This window comes from Dasypus novemcinctus, chromosome 5 (genome assembly GCF_030445035.2).
Source record: "Dasypus novemcinctus isolate mDasNov1 chromosome 5, mDasNov1.1.hap2, whole genome shotgun sequence".
NCBI classification, from domain to species: Eukaryota; Metazoa; Chordata; class Mammalia; order Cingulata; family Dasypodidae; genus Dasypus; species Dasypus novemcinctus.
The window spans coordinates 122,582,794-122,604,798 of record NC_080677.1 but is presented as its reverse complement, the minus strand read 5'-3'; the positions used below and the strand labels follow the sequence as shown (position 1 = coordinate 122,604,798).

General features: G+C 44.2%; 1 gene segment (V, D, J or C); it reads right to left on the bottom strand.

Moving 5' to 3' along the window:
- Positions 1 to 16,345: 16,345 nt before the first annotated feature.
- LOC101440695 (T cell receptor beta constant 2-like) lies at positions 16,346 to 22,005 on the bottom strand. The segment is given in 6 exon segments: positions 16,346 to 16,580; positions 16,857 to 16,963; positions 17,100 to 17,117; positions 17,625 to 18,011; positions 21,506 to 21,852; positions 21,957 to 22,005. Coding segments are annotated over 6 exon segments (929 nt in total).

Here is a 22,005-nt window from a genome sequence, read left to right as displayed (position 1 = left end):
AATCCTCACATTCATTGATATTATAGTGAGTCTTACCAGTGAATTATAAAAACAGAGTGAATGACTGTAAAACACCATAGCTTCTTTAGTTGACTGTAACTACTTTTCATCAAATATTCTAAGTGTTCTACTGAATGCACTTTATACCTATCACTTGATTAATCCCCACTTAAGTATTATGAGGATTAATTGAATTTAGAAAAGATAAAAAAACAAATGCACACCCACACGCATAAATACATACAAATGCAAACCAAAAAAATGTGCGGCAGCTGAAGCTGTCTGAAGCAAGAGCCCTAATATTAACTTTTTATTGTGTTACTGCAGCATCAGCAACAATAACAAATGTATTACGTCACTGGACCCTGATGAAATGGGAAAGTATTGCAAATGACTGTTTTACTTTAGGATCAATTTTCCTCTTAGGTCACTTCTGCAACTTCCTTTTCTAGGTACTCAGAGAGACACCTTGAACCACCCCACCACATCCAACCCTAATTGAAGAACAGTTTTGGATATGAATCTTTCAAAGAACAGAGCATGGCAAAGGCAGAGGAAAGAGGAGATTCCAAGGGATGTGTTGGCTATGCTTCTGGCACAATTGAATCCTACACCTCATTTCAACAGAATGAGGTTGCAATAGCTGCCTAGCAGATTCTCACCCTTAGCTAACATGAATCAATGGCTTGGCAGTACTTTCTTGTATTTCTGTCATCTCCTCAGCCCCTACCCTCCACCTCTAGCTTATTGTAAATCTTCCAGGCTTTGCTGCAGGCACAGGTTTTCCTTGGAGTCAAAGAGCGGCCAACACTAGTACAAGTGGCTGCAGTCCACCAGGGAAAATGCATCTTTCAACATTTTTAATTCTCCCATTTTTTATAGGTAGTTAATTCTTCTTTTAATTTTATAGATGAGAAGACTGAGGACCAGAGGATCAAAGTTGGCTGAGGGTTCCCAAGCTGGCAAAAAGCAGAGCTGTGATTTGAACCCACTTTTCTTTGATTCCGAGGACCCATGATGTTTCCTCTCCTTCATGTAACATTTAGAGGACAAATTATATCTGGGTAGGCCTCTAGAGGCATGTGGAATGTGGAGTCCAACTTTGATCAATTCAGTAGTTAATTCTGCCTGTCCAGGTCTCAAACCACATCTTCCAGGGATGAATGAGATGCAGGGGCTCTCTTGGCTGGCTGTCAGAGCAGGTTCCTTCCATCACAATTGAACTTTTCTGCTTTGACTACTCTGAAGAGCTAAATCCCTCGAGCTCTGACCTTCTTTTATCTCCTTTCCAGATATCTAGGTGAAATGTCCAACAGGTAGTTTCTAACTCCAGATAGACAAAAATCCCTTTGCATCATCCTGTCAGTATCAATTTTTCTGAAGGTTACAGAGAGTCTTGTTAGTCTCCTGGATTAGCCAGAGAGTCATTACTTGTTTAGAGGTAAATAATGAGTCATTAAATATATTTACATACCAGGACCTCAGCAGGATTTCGATAAAGATAACACAAGCAGTGTAAAGCTGGTTCCCAGGGAGGAGGGGGATGATTCACCACACACTTAAGAAAAGACCAGCCTCATTTCCTCCCCAGCACAAGGAAATAGGATCCTTTACTCTGTGGCAGATCTCCAGAGGGCGGGACCCAGCCATGTCTCTGGCCTGATGAGGTGGTATCACCAGACTAGCTGAAGGGAAGACTGGCTTGAATTATGCTCTGCTCTCTCTTTGCCCTTCTTCTGGGCACTTTCTTAGGTGAGTATCCTCCTTTCAGGTCAGTCTTTTCTCAAATCCTCACCATCTCCCCAAATTTGAGAATCCAGAACCTTAACTGTTGGTTTGGCTATCTTTAGTCCATTCCTCCAATTTCCTGGAAGAGTTTATGGGACTTTAATCTTAGTGGTTGGGATACTGAGCCTTCATTATCTCTATTTTCTATGAAGAAGTTTGCACCCTTGGTCTCTCCTTGCTCAGTGATCCTCCCCATCCTTCACCCTCCCAATCCTGTCTCCATGATTCTGTATTCCTGAGCCCATTTCCATTTCCAGAATTAATCTGTCTAGATGGAAGGCAAGCTGGGATGGGGTTCTTCCTTTCTAAATGGCATTTTACACTTTCCACAGGTGTTAGAGCGCAGACAATTCAACAATGGCCAGCTGCCAAGGTTCAGCTTGTAGGCAGCCCAGTCTCTCTGGAGTGCACAGTGAAGGGGGTATCAATCCCGACTCTGTACTGGTACCGGCAGGACACTGGAAATGTCCTCCAATTACTCTTCTACTCCATTAGCCTTGGCCAGGTAAACTTTGAGAGGCCCCAGAACCTCTCAGCCTCCAGGCCCCAAGACAGCCAGTTCATCCTGAGTTCAAAGAAGCTCCTCCTCAGCAACACCGGCTATTATCTTTGTGCCTGGAGTCTCACACTGAGCTGGGCAGGGCAGGCATCTGTGCAAAAACCCCACCCTTTCATAAATCCTAACAACCCTCACCAGCAGCACTTACTCAGGGACCAGATGGAGTATATTTGTGACTGGGTTTCTGATTGTCAGTCCATGTGAGGGCGAACAATGGAATATCAGGCCAGAATTCCCAAAAGAAACTGTATGAAGTTCTCAGGGAGAAACAGAAGTTTTATGTGTGCAGAACCTGTGAATTACCTACACACAGTCAAATTCCAAAATATGGATGTCCAGTCCTATGCTAGTCATACTTCAGACCTCAGAGTGTGCTACACCTTCCCTATCACTCTATCCTTCCCAATTCCTGTCAATCTTCACTGGGGAGAGTGTTTGTCCATAGGAGGGTAAGAGAAGTAGGATCCTCTGTGGCAGAGGGTAGCATGGTGGCAGGTGAACATATATGAGGCTACCAATTCAGGGTGACTTAACTGGCTAATTTTCATCACTTGGACAGTTTCCTTCCTTTGTTCTTTCTTATGAAACCAGAAATTTTGTGGAGGCTTGGATCTGAAACTTAGAGTTTGGGAACTGGCAAAGTGTTCAGTAGACTGTATATTCTTCTGCAAGCTAGAAGTGTAATTTTGTTGGAGTCAGAAATAGATTCTTAGGAATTTTGATTATTGTTTTGAGTTTGAGATTGTATTTTCCTGTTCTATTGTCTCTCACCCCTTCCCTTGCAGCAAAAGAGGGAGCAGAGAGTAGATAGTGACCAAGGAGATAGGAGAGACTGAGGATAAAGAAAAGGATGGGAAATGGAAAGGACAAATGAGTTTACATGGCTATGAGTCTCCCAAAAAGAGTCGGGAGGTCATCAGAGGGGTTGCTCTTACTCACACCTCAGCAGGGTCCCAGAGACAGCCAAAGTAGATATAAGCCCAGATATTGGTTCTTCTGAGGGCTACAGAGACCTACAGAATCTGTGGTCATGGCAATTGGAGTTCAGTGCCATGTCAGTTGGCCCTACTTTGGAGTTTGTGTTCCTGAGTGTGATGGAGTTGAACTCAGATGTCATCTTTGTTCACGAGCCTCTCCTGTTACTTTTTTTTTTTTTTTTTTAAAGATTTATTTATTTATTTAATTTCCCCCCCTCCCCTGGTTGTCTGTTCTTGGTGTCTATTTGCTGCGTCTTGTTTCTTTGTCCGCTTCTGTTGTTGTCAGCGGCACGGGAAGTGTGGGCGGCGCCATTCCTGGGCAGGCTGCTCTTTCTTTTCACGCTGGGCGGCTCTCCTCACGGGCGCACTCCTTGCGCGTGGGGGCTCCCCCACGCGGGGGACCCCCTTGCGTGGCACGGCACTCCTTGCGCGCATCAGCACTGCGCATGGCCAGCTCCACACGGGTCAAGTAGGCCCGGGGTTTGAACCGCGGACCTCCCATATGGTAGACGGACGCCCTAACCGCTGGGCCAAAGTCCGTTTCCCTCCTGTTACTTTTACTGGACCTTTGGTTGGCGCTGGGGTTTGGTGTATGCTCAGAGAACCTGAATCTCTGGACTGTTCATGTGATAGCCAGGCCCTGAGCCTTAACAGACCTGCAACTCCTACCCTCTGGTTTAATGAACTTACTCCAGCCAGCTAACAGGGAGGTGAAGAAGGTCAACCACCACACCAGGGAGCCAAGGGTGCCTACAACTGCAAGCAGGAGAATTGCATCCATCATCTGTGTGGAATCTAAACCTCCTCTTGATAAAGAGGTGGAGTGGACATAAACATCCCAGGGTCCACAGGATGGAGGAATAGAGTATGGATTAGAGTGGCCTTACTGATATTCTATTCTGGACCTATTTGATTAATATTGGAAGAAACTGTAGCACTGATGTGGAGAAAGTGGCCATGGAAGCTGCTGAGGGTAGGGAGAAGGATGAAGAGATATGATGTAGGGGCATTTTCAGGACTTCAGTTGTCCTGGGTGGTACTGCAGGGACAGATGCTGGACATTGTGTGTTCTCCCATGGCCCACTGGGTGGACTGGGGGAGAATGTAAATGACAATGTAAACCACTATCCATGTGGTGCAGCAGTGCTCCAAAATGTATTCACCAAATGCAATGAATGTGCCATGATGATGGAAGAAGTTGTTGATGTGGGAGGAGTGGGGTGAGGGGAGTGGGAGCTTTATGGGGACCTCATATTTTTTTAATGTAACATTAAAAAAATAAAATAAAACATACTAAAAAAAAAAGGAAGAGGACGGGTGTGTTAATGGCAAAGCTCTGGGATAGAGAAATTACTGGATGGAAATGGGGAAGAGAAAAGGATGGCTGGAAAGAGATTCTGTGGTTACCTTGGCAACTGAGCTTTCCTCCTTCTTCCATTCCCTCATTCCTCCCTAGTCTTCCTTATTCTTAAAAAGGTTTTCTTTTTTAGTGTTCCTTTCTCTCCAGGAGGGGGCACAAGAAGTCTTAAAATACTCTGGTCCTTTAATACTGTCACTTAATTAATCACAATTCAAATGTGTTTATTTCAAGAATCAGTTAGAGGAAATTCTGAGATGGAGACACAAAGCAATAAAGAGAGTAATGCTCAAAAGTCCCTATCGCATACATAGTGATCTGCTTTTACTTTGTAATTTGTAGTCCTCAAAAGGCTTTAAAAAAAAAATGAAGTCCATCCTTACAAGAAAAAAGTCCCCATTGCACTTTAAGGGATCAATTACTTATTGAGCAGTTATTTCTGAACACTGTGCAGCATCAGGGAGATTAAAAAGAAAAGAGGTATATTTAAGATAGTTCTGGGCATAATCACAGCATGCTGTGTAAGACATTGGTTTTGGAATCCAAATTTACTAGTGGTTATGATGACATTGGGCTAGTTATTTAATCTCTCTAGGCCTCAACTTCTTTTGTGAAACTAATATCAACTTCTCTTATTTGATTGTCAGTTGTTTTAAATGAAATGGTGTTTATAAAGACCTAGTAGAGGGCTTAAATTTTAACACGTTATTTTCCTTTCTTGGGTTTACATCATATTTTGAATACAGCTTATCCAAAAGAAAGAATTATTTTTAAAATCTCAAACTATAAACTAGGTAGTAAGTACTATTAGATGACAAATCCATAAAATTTTTATGCTATGTTATGACCACTGCAGCTATTGATAATTGATGAGTCTTTAGATAGCTTCATCAATTATCAGAAGGATTAACCTCTGTTAATCCTTCTTAACAGAGAAGTATTTCAGGCAATCACAACTAGTCTACTGGACTTGATAGGAGAGTTGAAACAGAATTTTCATTCTTGCAAAATCCTTGAGGTTCTGGAGAATTTCATAATGGAGATGGAATTTTAGCTAGGTTTAGCTTTTTAGGAGGCTAGAATTTACAAAAGCAAAATTATATTCCAGGCAAGCAAGAGAATCAGTGCGCATAAAATGGTGGAGGTTTCGGTGAATATTTTAAGTTCCAGAAAACTAGTAAGGAAAAAGTTTGGAACATTACACAGGGATGTCAAGAGCCAGGAGAGCACTGATAGGTAAGGATAGGCTAGTTAAGGAGAGGCCTGAAAGTCAACTAAATTCAACAAAACAAGTAAATATTCTCCTTGTTACCTGTCCCGGTCATGCATAAAATCTTATTTCCATAACTGTTTCTCCAGAGTCTAGAACTCAGAAATCCATAATCATAATTTCAGGGACAAACGCAACCAGCTCAGGATGACAGATCTACTCAGATATACCATCTTTTGCCAAGAATTTGGCAATCTCACTTGCCCCTTTGGGAAGTTGAGGCTGTCTCTTTTCCAGGAGAACTTCCAGGACCAGTCTTGGCTCTGATTTGTAGATATGCCAGGATTACTATTTCCATACATCTCATTCCCTGGTCCGTCCCAGGTGGAATATCTGGCAGTTTATGCTGGTGGCCCAAGGAGTTCCCCTCAAGCTATCTCACATAGTACACAGCCCCACCATGGGGTTTATGGGTAGACACCTTGTGGATGCTCAGCAGCTTAAGGAAATGGGGAAAACGCATGATTGGGAAACTGGTGACACTAAAATCTGATGACTTCATGTTTTTGCCCAGGATTATATGCATTGGGTTGAGTATGTGATAGCCCTTTGAGCTGTTGCAAAGCGGGCTCAACCAACTATTCCCCACTCCCTTCTTAGGGGTTTTCTGAATCTCTGGTTTTCTATTCTTTCCTGAATTTATACTCTTCCTCCTGTTCTCACCCAGATATATTAGAATATATTCATCACAAAGACAGAAATTCAGGTCTTAGCAATTATAAGATGAGCTTAGAGAAACCCATTCAGTACAGAAATGAGTATATGCCCACAGCCAGCCAACTCATATATTTGGGGAGTGTGCCATTTCTCAGTCTGTTGATTATCTAGTGCTCCCTTTCCTGTGACTCATTAGCACCTCTCATTAGATGAGTAGGAGGAAATGAGAGGGCATGCATGTAGAGAGGTGGGAGGGAGTTTAGGGACAGGTGGGTGGAAGGCATTGCCTGAGTGATGTGGGACAAGAAAAGACCCCAATTGGGTCAGAGCAGTTATTGCAACTGTTTTTCATTCTTCATTATTTCCGTGGTGATCCCTGTAGCTTCTGATCTTGTGTATAACATCTGGCAGGTGTACAAGATATGTTTTAGGGTGGGGGTTAATATGAGGGGGCTGCTACATGTGGAGCTGAGGTAACTAAATCTACTTCTAGAGACCCTCTCCTCTGCCCTTTGTGGTTCTATTTCTACTGTCAAGATGTTAACCAGAAGCCCAGTTAGAAAAATAGGGGTTGGGGGAAGGGGATGAGGGTAGGAAGTGGTGGGTGCGGTTCTCATGATGCTCAGAAGGTGCTTGGGGGGAGGAACTTTCACAAGCACCCCAGATGTAGGACCTGGTTAATGTCAAACCGCATCCTGTTGTGACTCTCTGAGATGGGGCTAGGAGCAGGTGGCTGTTGTTAACTTGGTGCTGATATTACTCACAGATAAGCAGCCCAGCAACCAGCTTTGGGTCTAGGCATCTCTATGCCTTCCCCAGTAGAATTCTGCAACCTACAAGACCTCAGTCTGTAGGTCTTTACTTCCTGGACTTTGATTCAAGAACTCTGCATTTTAACATTATTTTTCTTCTCCTCACTCATGGCCCTGGACCTCTCTCCCGGGGAAGAGCCAGGAAACAGATGTCAGGGTTCCAGTTGACTCTTTTTCACTGTAGGACTCTGGGGTCAGTGCTGTTACCCTTATTACAGCAGCTCCCCTCTGAGACCTAAGTTATATGTATGATTTGTGTCTGGGGAGAGCTAAGATGTCCCAAGTTACCAACTTCATGATGCTTTGGGGCACAGAGACTTTCAATCACTTGAAGATTCCTTAGAGGTCAAATTACCCAATCCCCCCCCACATTTCATAGAGAAGGGTAGGGAAGCCCAGGGGGGCGGGGGGAAATTACTTGTCCAGAGCCATACAGCTGGTGACAGAGTAGGATCAGAAGCAAATTCTCTTTGAGACATCTGTACTTTAGTAGCTCTTGGATCCTTAACAAAGTTTGGGGGAACATGGGCTCTATATTGAAATGTAATCTTGCCATAAACTTTATGAATCACTTGTATAAGGACAAGTAGGGGAAAATGATCACATCTGAGGTGGCATGAGGCTGGAGGGATAAATAATATGGTGAACCACAGAATTAGAATCCTGAGAGGATGAGATGAGATGAGATGAGATGAGAGAAGAACTGAAGAAATATGACAAAATTAAGCAAGTCTTCCCTGGTCCCTAAAGAAAGAAAACCATCTGGATGAACACAGGAAGAATATTTGGCTCACAAGGAAGTCCATATGAAGACAGACCCAGAGTGTGAGTCACAAGTGAGCATGTATCTACAAGTGTGGTATGGATACAAAAGGTTGAAATGTTGCCTTAGTGGAGATATAAGATATTTAGAACAAGGAGTAAAACTCCTTTTCTATCCTAAATAGGTCAAAATCTACCTGGTTCTGTGTTCTGCTCTGAGCACTACACTTTCAGAAAGATATAAAAGATAAAAAAAAAACTTAAATGTGACAGGGTTGTGGAGAATGGGAAGTGCTCAAATCTGTGCTATATAAAAAAGAGATCGATAGAACTAGAAATACATAACCTGAAAAAAAACCTCAGGCTAATGATCATTATAATAATAGCTAATATTTACTGATGCTGTGTGAAGAGCTTTACATGTTATGTGGATTAAATAATATGAAACTGCCTTATAAAGCTGGGGTTGTAATTGAGACCATTATACAGAAAAGAAAGCTGAGTCTCAGAAATGGTCACTTGCTCAAGGTCACATAGTGCCAGAACTAAAGTTGGACTCAGAACTCTCTGGCATAAAGAACATTACCATAATGTTCTCATCTATCTACTACATATTTTTTCCAGTCTGCAAACTGAAGCTCTTTAAAGGTTCTACTTATTCTACCTCTCATAGATTAGTAGATTCTTGTAGATTTGTACAAATCTTATAGATTTGTAATTGAGCAAACTAGCTGACTTATGAAGGGCTCTCATAGAAGTATAATTATGATCAATGGGAGGCACTTACAGTAGATTTACAGATACTCAAAAAGGATGAAATTCTTCAGAGAACTGACCAGTGATGAAATAGCCTACTTAGATAAGTGATGAGTTCTCTGCCACTGGAGAGTTCAAGCATAACTGGAGGAGATTCCAGAATACATTGAGAGCAGATGTGGCTCAAGCTGTTGAGTGCCGGCCTACCACACGGGAGGTCCCAGGTTCAGTTCCCTGTGCCTCCTGAAAGAAACAAAAACAAATAACAAGCAAAACAAACAATAAAACCAGCTCAGGAATGCTGGTATGGCTTAGTGGTTGAGTGCTGGCAACCCACATATAAGGTCCCAGGTTCAATCCCTGGCCCAGGTACCTCAAAAAAAAAAATCTATTCTTCTCTATCAACCAGAGAGTGTCTAAGATTCCAAGATCCAGTCAAGATCAAGTCCCAGTATGGGAGTGAGGGTGCAGTGGATGGAGCTTCAATTCTTGGAGTGGCCTATAGTTTGAGCTTGGGACAAAACTTGGATCTGCCTTGAGGTTTGACTAGGTCTACAGGCCCAGGTTAATGAGGAAGTTCTTTTGTGCTTCCATTCCAGGAATGAAAATTCTTCTAGGTAAGTGACAGTGACTCAAGCAGCCCCTTCCCACCCTAACCCAAATGCTCTGGACTCGGAAACTTCCTCTGAGTCCCTTCATCTAGAGTGACCACATGTCTTGGCTTACCAGGACAATCGTAGCTTGCCTCTTGTCTAGGCATCCCATCTGGTTGGATCCCCCTTTACTCTAGGTAGTCTACTGATTTGTATGATAAACAATATTATCACCCTATTTTTAACCCATATTTGCTCAATTTAACATGTTTAACATAAGTAAAAATGGATTTCAGGAATTGGTTCAGAAGGATCCTCTTGAATTCTACAGAAAAGAGGCTGAAGCAGAAGAGATGAATGTCCTAATGCCTGTGAGGTGGATGTTGGAAGTGATATTGTTTGGAGGACACTAGGAAATGGCTGAAAAGACTTGAGAAGAGGAGCCTTTCCTGGGTTGGGAGGCCACTTGGAGTTTGTAATTATCTCTATCTCTCTTATTCTCCTGGAAATGAATGAAAAGCTTCTAATCATTTATCTTCCAGATGAGATTCTTTCATTCCTCAACTTGGTCAGCATGCAATCCTAGGTTACCAACAAATAACTCTCACATTTCCCCATCTGCTAATGCCAATGTTTTCAGCATCCCCAAGATGACGATCATGAAATCTGTGGACCCCATTTCCCTTTATAAGCAGTTCCCCTCTCCCCACCACCACCTTGATCCTTGATGTACAGCTGCTCAGCTCCCTCCTCACAGCTCTGCTCTCACTGCCTCCTGCCCTTCAACATACCCAGTGCCCGTCTGGTCTGCTTCCTCTGGCCAAACAACATCCAGTTATCTCTGAGGTATTACTTGTCTCTCAGTTGCCCATCACTTCCTCCTACACTGTGAGAAACCACCAGAATATGTGTGCTGCCTCCACAAAGTCTAAAGAATGGGATCTCCTTGGCTGGGTGGTAGTCTAGGTCCTAAAGCCTGTCTCCTAAGGCTTTGCCCAGTTTGGGAGCTTTTTTAGTATTATTACGACAAACACCCCACACCAATGTCCTCCCCTGCCATAGTTGAACCCCTCTGTGATCCAAAACTTCTTTAAAAATGAAGCCTTATATATTGCCAAATTCAATTAATAGGAAAATGAAATAGTAATGATAGGTGTAAAGATTAAAAATAAAACACCTAATAATTTAGAAAAACTAAAATAAAAAATAAATTCAATTAAAAAAATGAAAAATATCATAAAATTTTTTTTTATGTTTTGCCTTTCAGGTGTTACCCTGTATGTACAGTGGCAAGGCAATTTCTTCCATTTCTTCCTCAGTGTCTACATCCTTTTTATTATTATTATTATTATTATGTCTTCAAAAAAGTTTTAGGTCACACAGTAAAGTCACATATAGAATATAGGGGCTCCCATATACTCAACATCAAACGCTTTTCCTCCTTTCCCAGCAATGATCTTTTTATATGTGGATGTTGCTTTTGTTACAACGGATGTACAGATATTGAAACATAGCTACCAACAATGGTTCCATTATGGTTTACATTTTAGACTATACACTTTTATAAATTTTTGTGAAATTTAACATGGCCTGTATCCATCATTGCACAATCATGCAGACCACTTCATTGTCCCCCAGTTACCCCCTCTTTCATCTATCCTATTCCTCTCTCCCCCTCCCTTCAGGCCCCAGCGACAAACAAGCTTCATTGCTTGAAGGACAAGATTCATAGATACTTGCAACAATGCTGAGGGCTTGACACTATAGTCTATCCTTCCCCATTGGGAGCTAACCATGCTCTTGAGAGACACACTCCCCTCTGTTTGAGATCATCACACTTCCCCAGGATGGGAGTATAACACCTTCCTGCTCATTGTATGGGTCTTCACCCATTGACATAACACACTATGACAAAATAAACACTCACACACTCCCTAGAAGCCAGTCCCAGGTGCACCCTGTGCCAGATGTCCTCCATCAAACACCTTAAATCAGTAACCCTTCCTTATCATATTTTCTAAAGAATTTTCTCAACATTTTGGTTTCAACTATGTACCTGACAATCTCCCATGTTCACCTGCTCCCCTTCCAACCCTCCCTCCAATTCCATGGACCATCGGACCCATCCTCTGAACCCAGGTCCCCCTCAAGCCTGAAAACCCTAACCCAATAGTATCCCTATGCCCCCTGTCTTACTGCTTCACTGCACAACTACTTAACTCCACTTTATCATAGATTTTGCCCACGTGGGCATTGACTCACAAACTTCCTCCCCACCCCCCATTTCCTGTAAGCCTATCTTCCAGTCTCTAGCTCTCTGAGACAGCTTGATTTGCTTAATTCATATCAGAGAGATCATATAGTATTTGTCCTTCAATGCCTGACTTGCTTCACTTAACATAAGGTCCTCGAGATTCATCCATGTTATCCCATGTATTAGTACTGTATTCCTCCTTACAGCTGAGTAGTATTCCATTGTATGTATATACCACATTTTGTTTATCCATTAATCTGGATGGGCATTTGGGTTGATTCCAACTTTTGGCAATAGTGAATAATGCTGCATGGACATTAATGTGCATGTATCGGTTCGTGTCCTTGTTTTCAGTTCTCCTGGGTATACACTCAGCAGTGGAATTGCTGGGTCATATGGAAAATCTATAGCTAGTTTTTGTTTTTTTTTAAAGATTTGTTTTATTTATTTCTCTCCCCTTCCCCCACCCCCAGCCCCACCATTGTCTGCTCTCTGTCCATTCGCTGTGTGTTCTTCTGCATCAGTTTGCATTAACTGGTTGCACTGGGAAACTGCATCTCTCTTTTTTGTTGTGTCATCTTGCTGCATCAGCTCTCCATGTGTGTGGTGCCACTCCTGGGTGGACTGTGCTTTTTTCATGCAGGGTGGCTCTCCTTATGGCACACTCCTTGTGTGTGGGGCACGACACTCCTTGCACACAGCAGCACTGTGCATGGAACAGCTTACCACATGGGTTAGGAGGCCCTGGGGATTGAATCCTGGACCCTCCGTATGGTAGATGGACGCTCTATCAATTGGGCCATGTCTGCTTCCCTTATAGCTAGTTTTTTGAGGAACTGCCAAACTCTTCTCCACAATGGCTGGATCCTTGTACATTTCCACCAGCAGTGGATGAGGGTTTCCATTCCTCCACATCCTCCCCAAAACTTGTAGTCCTCTGTTTTATTAATAGCCACCAGTCTAATGAGTGTAAGATGGTATCTCATTGTACTTTTGATTTACATTTCCCTAATAGCTAGTGATGTTGAGCATCTTTTCATGTGCTTTTTAGCCATTTGTATTTCTTCTTTGGAGAGGTTTCTGTTCAAATCTCATGCCCATTTTTTAATGTCATTGATCGGAGATGCATGGGTGGGAGGGAGTTTGCCAGGGCATGCATATAGGGTATATAGATATGTTTGGATGTTGGTTGGGTATTGAGATAGTGGGTAGAGTTTCATACGACAACTGAGGGAGTGCTGAATTGCCATCCTAGGGAGCTCTGTTGCATCCCCCAATGGAACAGCAACAATCCTATAAATGCAAGGGCAAAGACCGGTGAAGAAGGATGGTCCAATGATGAGCCCTTGATACTGATGACTATGCTTATGAGCCTGTGTGCCTGAAATTTCAACTTGGCCTAGAGCTGCAAGGTGCCTAAGAGTTACCTGCTAAGAGCCTCCCAATTGCTCAAATGTGGCCACTCTCTAAGCCAAACTCAACACATAAATGCATAACCTTCCCGTCAGCATGGGACATGATTCCTAGAAATGAGCCTCCTTGGTGCCGAGGGATTACTACCAAGCACCAGCTGGTGATGCAACTAGAAAAAGACCTTGAATAAAAGGGGGAAATGGTAAAGACAAATGAGTTTATATGGCTAAGAGTCTTCAAAATGAGTTGGGAGTTCATCAGAGGGGTTGCACTTATGCACGTCTCAGCAGGATCTCAGGTACAGCCAAAGTAGAATCAACCACAGGTAGTGGTGTTCCTGAGGACTATGGAGACACCCAGGTCCTCTGGTCATGGCAGATGGTTCCGGAGTTTGGTGTCTTGCCAGTGGGCCCTACTTTGGAATTTGTGCTCCTGAATGTGATGGATTTGGACTCAGATATGACTTCTTTACACATGCCTCTTCTTTCCCTTTTATTGAACCTGTGGTTGGTGCTGGGGTTGGTGTATACCCAGGAAACTTGAATCTCTGGGCTGTCTGTGTGTCAGCTGGGCCCTAAGTCTCAGTGGTGTTACAATGCATACTCTCCAGTTCATTGGTCTTATCCAGGTCAGCTGACAAGGAGGTGAGGATGGACAAGCAACATACCAAGGAACCAAGAGAGTCTATAGCTGCAAGCACAGGAATCCCATCCACCAGACAAGTGAGATCAAAGCACCCTCTCAATTGAGAGGTGGAGTCGGCATTACCATCCCAGGGTCCTCAGGATGGAGGAATAACATATGGATTGGAATGGACTTACTGGTATTTTACTATAGAATTATTGTGTGACTCTAGCAATGCAAGAAATTATATCATTGATAGTGGCCATGGAAGTTGCTGAAGGCAGGGAGAGGGAAAAAGAGGTGTGATATGGGGGCATTTTCGGGACTTGGAGTTGTCCTGAATGATATTGCAAGGACAGATGCAGGACATTATATATCCTTCCATAACACACTGAATGGACTAAGAAAGAGTGAAAACTACAATGTAAACTATAATCCATACTGTGCAGCAGTGCTCCAAAATGTATTCATCAAATGCAATGAATGTACCACACTAATAAAAGAAGTTGTTGATGTGGGGTGTGTGTGTGAGGATTGAGTTATATGGGAACCTCTTATATTTTTTAATGTAACATTTTCTGTGATCTATGTGTCTTTAAAAAAAGATAATAATAATTAAGAAAAAGAAAAAAAGTCAGGATAGTGGTTACCCTGGGAGGAGACAGACTGAGAACTAGGAGGGCTTGTGGAGTGCTGATAATACTGGACATCTGATCTGGGATCTGGTTATACAGGTGTGTTCGTTTTGCATTGTATGTACTTTTCTGTGTGGATATTATACTGTACTAAAAAGTTTCATTAATTAAAATGGGACAAATTAGAAAAAAATATGAAACAAATCCAACAACAACAACAAATAATAAAAATTGTGTTGAAGTTTGAGCAATCTAAAGATATTATGACTCTAGGGAAAAGATAGGCATCTGATGAATTTCATCACAGGCATGTTACCTGCATGTGATGTATTTCCTGCCCTGGGCCTTGTCCTTTCCTGGCCTATGAGATCTGGATCTAGGGTACCCCCTCATCTTCAGTTCCTGAACCTTGGAATTAAGGTTTTTTCAGTCTGTTACTATAAGTCCTGTCCCAGAATTTGGGAGCAACTGCTCTAGGGTCACCCTATAACACGATGAGCAAACACTCTATTCTGGTCACTACCTGGAAAAAGCTTCTTGAATTGCCAGCTTTCAGGAGAACATGCCATGAAGAGAAGAATATGGACTTTGCAACCACAGTTTCACCACTTTCCAGTCATTTGCTCTCTGAACTGCAGTTTCTTCACCTATAAAATCAGGAGAATAATACCTGCTCCTAAGAGCATGGTGAAGATTAAATTGGATAACACTTGTCAGTGCCTGGCCTGAGACCTGAAGCCTGGCAGGCTGTCAAAAAGGGACTTCTGGGGAGCAGATGCAGCTCAAGTGGTTGAGTACCTGCTTCCCATGTATGAGGTCTTGGGTTTGATCTCTAGTGCCTCCTGAAAACAAAAGAAACAAACAATAAAACCAACTTAGGGGAGCTGGTGTAGCTCAGTGGTTGAGTGCTGGCTTCCCACATGCAAGAGCCTGGGTTCAATCTCCAGCCTCACTATCTAAAAAAAAAAAAAAAAGTGGGCCTCCTTCATCTTTCATACTCTCATGTCTCAAACATCTTTTCTCACCTCTATCATTCTGCCTAAACTGACTTAAATGTGGCCTCTCTCACTGTCCTATACCTTCTCTTCTCTGATTATATTCCCCTTTTCCCCAAGGTACCTGAAGTAAGTGCTTTTCCTCCATCTGCAGTTTTCTACCACAATGAATCAAACCTCCATGCAGAGTAAGAGTGAGCTAACTCAATCTTTACACAAGTGTGTACACATAATATGCTATACCTGGGGTGGTCTGGTCTCCCTCCCATCAAGTAAAAGGAGCCTCTTGAAGGAATCCTCTGGATCGAGCACCTCAGCCTGCTTCCCTTCTCTATTTCTCCTTGAGGGGCCTCACCCCATGAGCCCTGCCCCTGGGAAGTTGCTCATCTCCAGGTTTCACATATACGTTTTTCAAACTGTGTGTTTTCTTTAGGATTATAAACTGGACATGCAGAGTAGAGCTAAATCTTAGGTCCAACCCCTCAAATGAGGTTGGCCAGAGATGTTAAGAACAGACACAAATGAAATTTAAATGCATAATAAGTGAAGCTTCAACTGAACTTGAGAAACATCCAGAATTTTGACACATAGGTCAGTCATCCCCTCTGTACTGTGCTGGCAGAGAGTATGGTTTGCCTGTGCTCACTCCTCCCTGTCTTCATTATGCTAGTTTTCCACAGCCCAGCTCCTTCCCCTTCAGACTAGTCCTACACCCTGGGTGCTTAGAATGACTGGGTTTGGACCTATGGATCATGGGGGATGGCAGCCTCCAGCAAGATGAGGAGAAGGAAGCAACGCTGATCTGAGAGAATAGCCTCATGTAATTCCTGCAGGGATGGTGTTTTTCTGAAATCAGAAGGTAGGTCAGAATTTCACAGGCTCACACACCAGGCTCACCATACCATTTTTTATTGGTTTAGTCTATTTCACATTCAGGGTTGGGAACTCAAGCTGTGGAAAAGCAGGGAGAATGGACAGATGTCCTTGAAAGAAGGGGATGACAGGTGGAAGGAGAATCACTCTACTGGAACACAGGTTGGGAAAACATAAAAGAGAATCCAGGGTGAGGATGAGGAGTGACTCCAGGATGTACATTTGGAGCTGGCCTCATGAATTCTTTTTCTTGACCTGGGGAAGAGAAGACATTTTTAGGTCATGAAGCCATAGAAGTGGGGCAGATGAGGCCTGATCTTGGGTAGGGATGGTTGATTCTCCCCATCCTCCACAGATGCATTCTGTAATCATCCTTGCATTTTTCTCCCCAGTCTGGCAATCCCATTATGGATTCACTGAGATGACAGGATGTATCAAGACTGAGGTCTGACTTTAAGATTCCCCTTATATCCCATGTATGAGGTTCAACCCCTGCCTCCAACCACCTGTCCCACCTGCCCACCTCCTTACCATGGCCATCAGCATGAGGGCACTGACAAGCACAGCATATAGGGTGGCCTTCCCAAGCAGGATCTCATAGAGGAGGGTGGCAGACAGGACCCCTTGCTGATAGGACACTGTTGGGGGGGGGGGAGAGAGCCCCCAACGTTGTGAGCTCTGATCTCTCTTCTCCCCATGTCCATGGGCTCTTCATGTACTGGTTTAGAGCAAACACCATGGGAGAGGGAGAGAGAAGTGGAGAGGCTCACTTACCTGAGGTGAACCCACATTCTGAAAGAAAAATAAGAAAGGAAAATGAATGAGAGGGTTCCAATACTTGGAGCAGACTAAGCCTCCTCATAGAATTTAGTTACAGGTTCACAGGCCACAAACACGACAAGTTAAATGGTACCAGGTTGGCCTCTGCTGACAGTCCTAATGCTTGCTTTCTTTTGCTTCTTCATTATCAGGGACATCATTGTTATGATCTTAGGAAACTAGGCCGAGTGAAGTGAATGGGGAGGGCAAAGAACTCAGATACTAAGCTGTGCAGGCCAGTAGTAAGGGAGGCCTCTCAGCACAGCTTTGTTAGGTTGAGGATCTGGTGCAGGAATTAGCCAGACATGCCCTGTTAACCTTCTAGGCTTCATGGGGAGGAAGGCTCTTTACTTCACTGGTACTGTGGATCTTTCTCATTCCATCCATCGGCTCTGGCATTCTAACAGATCTAGTCTGTCTTGCCTTCTACCTGATCTCTGAGTCAATCTCTTTATCTAACCCCGCCCAGGCCCGGCTCACCTGCTTTGCCCCAGGCCTCAGCACTGATGTTCTGGGTGATGGGTTTGGGCTGATCCTCTTTCCACTCATCCTCATCCGTGAGCCCATAGAACTGCACTTGGCAGAGGAAGTGGTTGCGGGGGTTGTGCCAAAAGGCAGCAGAGACCCTGAGGCGGCTGCTCAGGCAGTACTTGGAGTCCTTGAGTTCGGGTTCCTCCTTGAAGGGCTGTGGGTCTGTGCTGACCCCACTCTGGACCTCCTTTCCATTCACCCACCAGCTCAGCTCCACGTGGTCAGGGTAGAAGCCTGTGGCCAGGCACACAAGCGTGGCCTTCTTGGTCCTTGCGATCTCTGCTTCTGATGGCTCAAACACAGTGACCTTGGGTGGGGTCACCCTCTTCAGGTCCTCTGGAAAGTGAGGAGAGATTGGGGCAGGGCTGGTCAGAGAGCTGTGCAGGCCTGGAGGCTGCTGAGTAAGGTAGAGGGAAAGGAGAGGGGGGAAGGAAATGGGATTTGTTTGGGGACCATTATCCCATTCCTTTTTGAATGTTTTCCCTTCTCTCTTCCCTCCCCTTCTTCTGCACAAAACCTATAAACATGCAGCAATTGGTGTCTCTCCATCTCTGTAAGGAGGCCAATATGTCTGAAGCTGACTTACATTCTCAGTAATGTCCCTTTAGCTGATGTTATTTGATTTATTCCCCATCAAGAAAAGCTTACCTTTCTACTTCTCATCGTATTATATACGTTATTTAACCTGAATTGGAATCAGAATATCTGGTTCCAAATCTTAGAAATGACTTTGCCCAGCAATGTGATTTAAGGAGAGCCTCTTTAATTTCTGGTAATTTTCTGTTTGTGAGGTAAGAATCACAAAATGACTTTCCAGAATGGTGATGAAGATTAAATAATATAAGGATGAAGAAGGCCCCAGTTCCAAGCTGAAGTGTTTGTGTCTGAACCTAAAGGACTAAGTTATAAAGGGGAGTCTGGGGTGAGGGAGATCTTTGGGGGCTGGAGGCGTTCTTCAACTGATACTACGCAGGTAGTCTCTTTTTGTGTACTCATGTGAAGATATACTTTTGTATCACTGTTTGTTCCTGAGAATGCGAGGTTTTCTGGCTTTATTGGGGTTCATGAGATCATTCTATTCCTCTGCCTCCAGGGACTACCCCCAAGTTTCCTCAGCTCAGATCAATAGTCATGGCCCCTTATTTCAAATACAAACAGGGATTCTTAACTTTCTTTGTTCCTTTGTTTTCCAAATGTTATACTACTCCCTGCTAGCAAATTCCCAAAATAAGCATCTGAGATCATCAGAGCAACTTCTTGGTATTAGTTGTCTCCATCTCATTTTTGTTCTAAGCATCTCCTTGGTATATGCTGAGTCTCTGGTGAATGCATTCTGTTCAATGTCTATGTAGCCTTCCCATTAGGCTGACTCATTTCTTCGGGGCCTGCGTTCCATTCATTTCATTCTGTTCTGGGCTTTCCACTGATTGCATTGTTTCTAAACGCTTTTGTTAAAACGAAGAAGCCTCATTCTTATGAGAGCCTAGTCTAGCCTGGAATATGGAGGAGATGTTGCTCTGTCATCTCATCTGTCTAAGGATGTGACCTCCTTCAAGTGCCAGCTTCATGGGTGTGTGGCCTGTGCAGTCACACAGGACCCCATGCTTAGAAGGGCCAGCACTTGCTTTAAGGTTCTGCTGTCACTCTCTTGAAACTCTACATTTCCACTTTGCACTGGCTCTGCAAATTCTGTAGCTGGATCTACTTAAAATGTCACCCCCCCCCCCCCCCCCCCCCCCCCCCCGTCTTCCTCCCCTACCCCCCAGCTCCTACCTTACTAATTACTACCATGCCTCTAGGTCTTTACTGCTCAACAGGGGCTGACAAGGTAATTTCCTTCTCTAGTGCTTGGCTCCATCAGTCTTTCTGCTCTCAGCCTGCTTATTTTCTCTTTGTTCTCAAAGACCCAAGCTCTGAGAGTCTATCAGTCCTTCAGGTGCATACAGAAGTTACTGCTCGTGACTTCCTTACCCAGCAAATACCAGCCCTTTTTCTGAAAATGAAGAAGTCCCTAGAGCCCTGTGTGCCCTACGATGTTTATCAATGCAATTGACTAGGCAAACAAGCAGGAAGTAGCTATACTCTGAAGCACTGTCTACCTCTTCCTCCACTGTGAGGGTAGGGCCAATGACCCTTCTGTGTCTGTGTCCCTGTGGGGTCCATGGGTGTTACTGTGTTTACTAGTGAGCTTCTATTTGTATGTACTCTGTTTGGGGGTTGAACTAGCCTCAGGTAAAATTGGAAAGCTCATCTTTCCTTTTCTCCATCTACCTCAAACACATATAGAGCTCTCTCCTCCATTTCCCACAGCCCGCAATCTGCCCTTCCTTTGGCAATGATCCTACCCTTCCCTCCCCCTCCCCCTTGCCTCCTCACTGAGTCGTAGGGAAGAGGATGACTAAGCAAAGCACTGAATTACCAGACTAATCTCCCATTTGCTGGACATTCCTCAGGCAGCTCCTCTTTTAATCCTCACAACAATATTAAATGGTAGGTATGGTTAATTCTATTTTATAGTTGTGAGGAGTGAAGTTCACCCAGACAAATTTGTCCAAGACAATGTAATCCTAAAAGAGCTGGGGTTGGGACCCAGGTTTATCTGATTCCAAAGTTCTGGGCTTTTCTCCACCCCAGCTCATCATAGGAACCCAGCATTTCCTCTGGTCCTTACCTGGTTTGCTCTAGTTGAGCCCCAGTGGATCCCTTTGTAAGATCAAACCAACTGCTAATGGTGCCTCTTGTTGTTATCCATGTTGTTATCAAATTATCCAGGTTAATAGATGGGTTTTGTGAATTGCAAGTTCCCTTCTCTGACCTCAATTTTCTCATCACTAGTGATGTTTAAGTCCTTTCCAGTTCTAAAATTCTAAGATCTTCTAGAGAACTTGCTTCTAACTGACTTAATATCTGCATTTTGATGTGAGATTGCAACAAAAGAACATCCCTGGCTCCTCTTGGCTGTTTAACCCAGGGTACCTAGTTGGATGGTGGAGATTTCAGGCCAGTGCATATACATATATATTGGGGGTGTGAGGACCCCTGCATTTACCCCAGTGCCTGAGGCTAGCGTCCCCTCCCCCCAGGGCCAGCACCATCTCTGCTGACTAGCTGGAGCCTTGCACCCTCCCTTGGCCTTCAGGGATTTGAGGCTTGGGAGGAGAGACACTGAGAAGTCTTAAATCTAATTTTAAACCCATACTTCTAAATAGCAAATCAACAAATTCAAGCTTCTTTTGATTCTTTTCTTTACCGACTCAAGTCTATCCTTTTGGCCTCTGATTTCACGCTTGTTGTTTGTCATCCTTTTTCTCCTTCCTGATTCAACTGCATCTTCCCTCTGAATAATTTTTGTCCCCTTACACCTCCCGGGAGCTGGGTTCTGCTGCCCGCCTACCTTCCGGAGCTCCTACCTGCTTTCCCCCTGCACACCCAGCTCTTTCCTGCCCTTTGTAGCAGTTACACAACCCTTTCCACCCTTTTCCAGGGCCAACTTTTCTCTTTTCTCTAGTCCTGTGGCTCCCAGAATCCTAATAAATTCTCTCCTTCTCCAGTGCTCATTCTGTCCCTAAATACCTAAGAAAAAAAGACCAAAAGCCCCCTTGTCCTCTGCTCGTGTTGCCAGGTGGTGGGCAATCCCCAAGCCCCAAAGTCCTTCGCGCAGCCGGGAGCAGAGGGGAACGTGAAGTTGCAGAGCGGATCCCACGGATTGCCAGCTCCCCTCTGGCCCGAAGCTCGGTCCACCCCAAACCTCTCCGTGCTAACCACTTGGGCTGGGCAGTTTGGGGCGGAGCGCGTGGGGAGCGGAAAGTGGAGAGAAGCCCGAATCTTACCTGTGACGGTGAGCCGGGTGCCGGGGCCGAAATACTGCTCATATCTGCCCCTAGTCAAGCTGCTGGCACAGAGATACAGTGCTGAGTCCTTCAGCTGCAAGGAGCTCACGCTGAGCTCAGAGCGAGAGTCACGGAACTGTAGACCTGAGAATTGACCTAGAATGTTTCCTTTTTTAGTCTCTTTTCCATTGTAATATTGAACCAGGACTGGGGACCCTGGCCCAGGGCCTTTTGGTACCAGTACACAGTCTTGTGCCTAGACATAGGGGAACATCTCAGTGTCACGTGCAGTCCTTTGGCTTTAATCAGGTGTCTTGATGTTTGCAAGACTCCAGAATCCACCACACCTTTAGGGGAACGAGGCAGATACTAGGGAATGAACAGAAGAGGGAGTCAAATGCAGACACCATCAAACCTACAGCAGGATGCTCCACCTGTGCCCAGGACTCACCTGCTCGCAGGAGGAAAAGGGCCTCACCGCAGAGGAGCCTAAAGCCCAT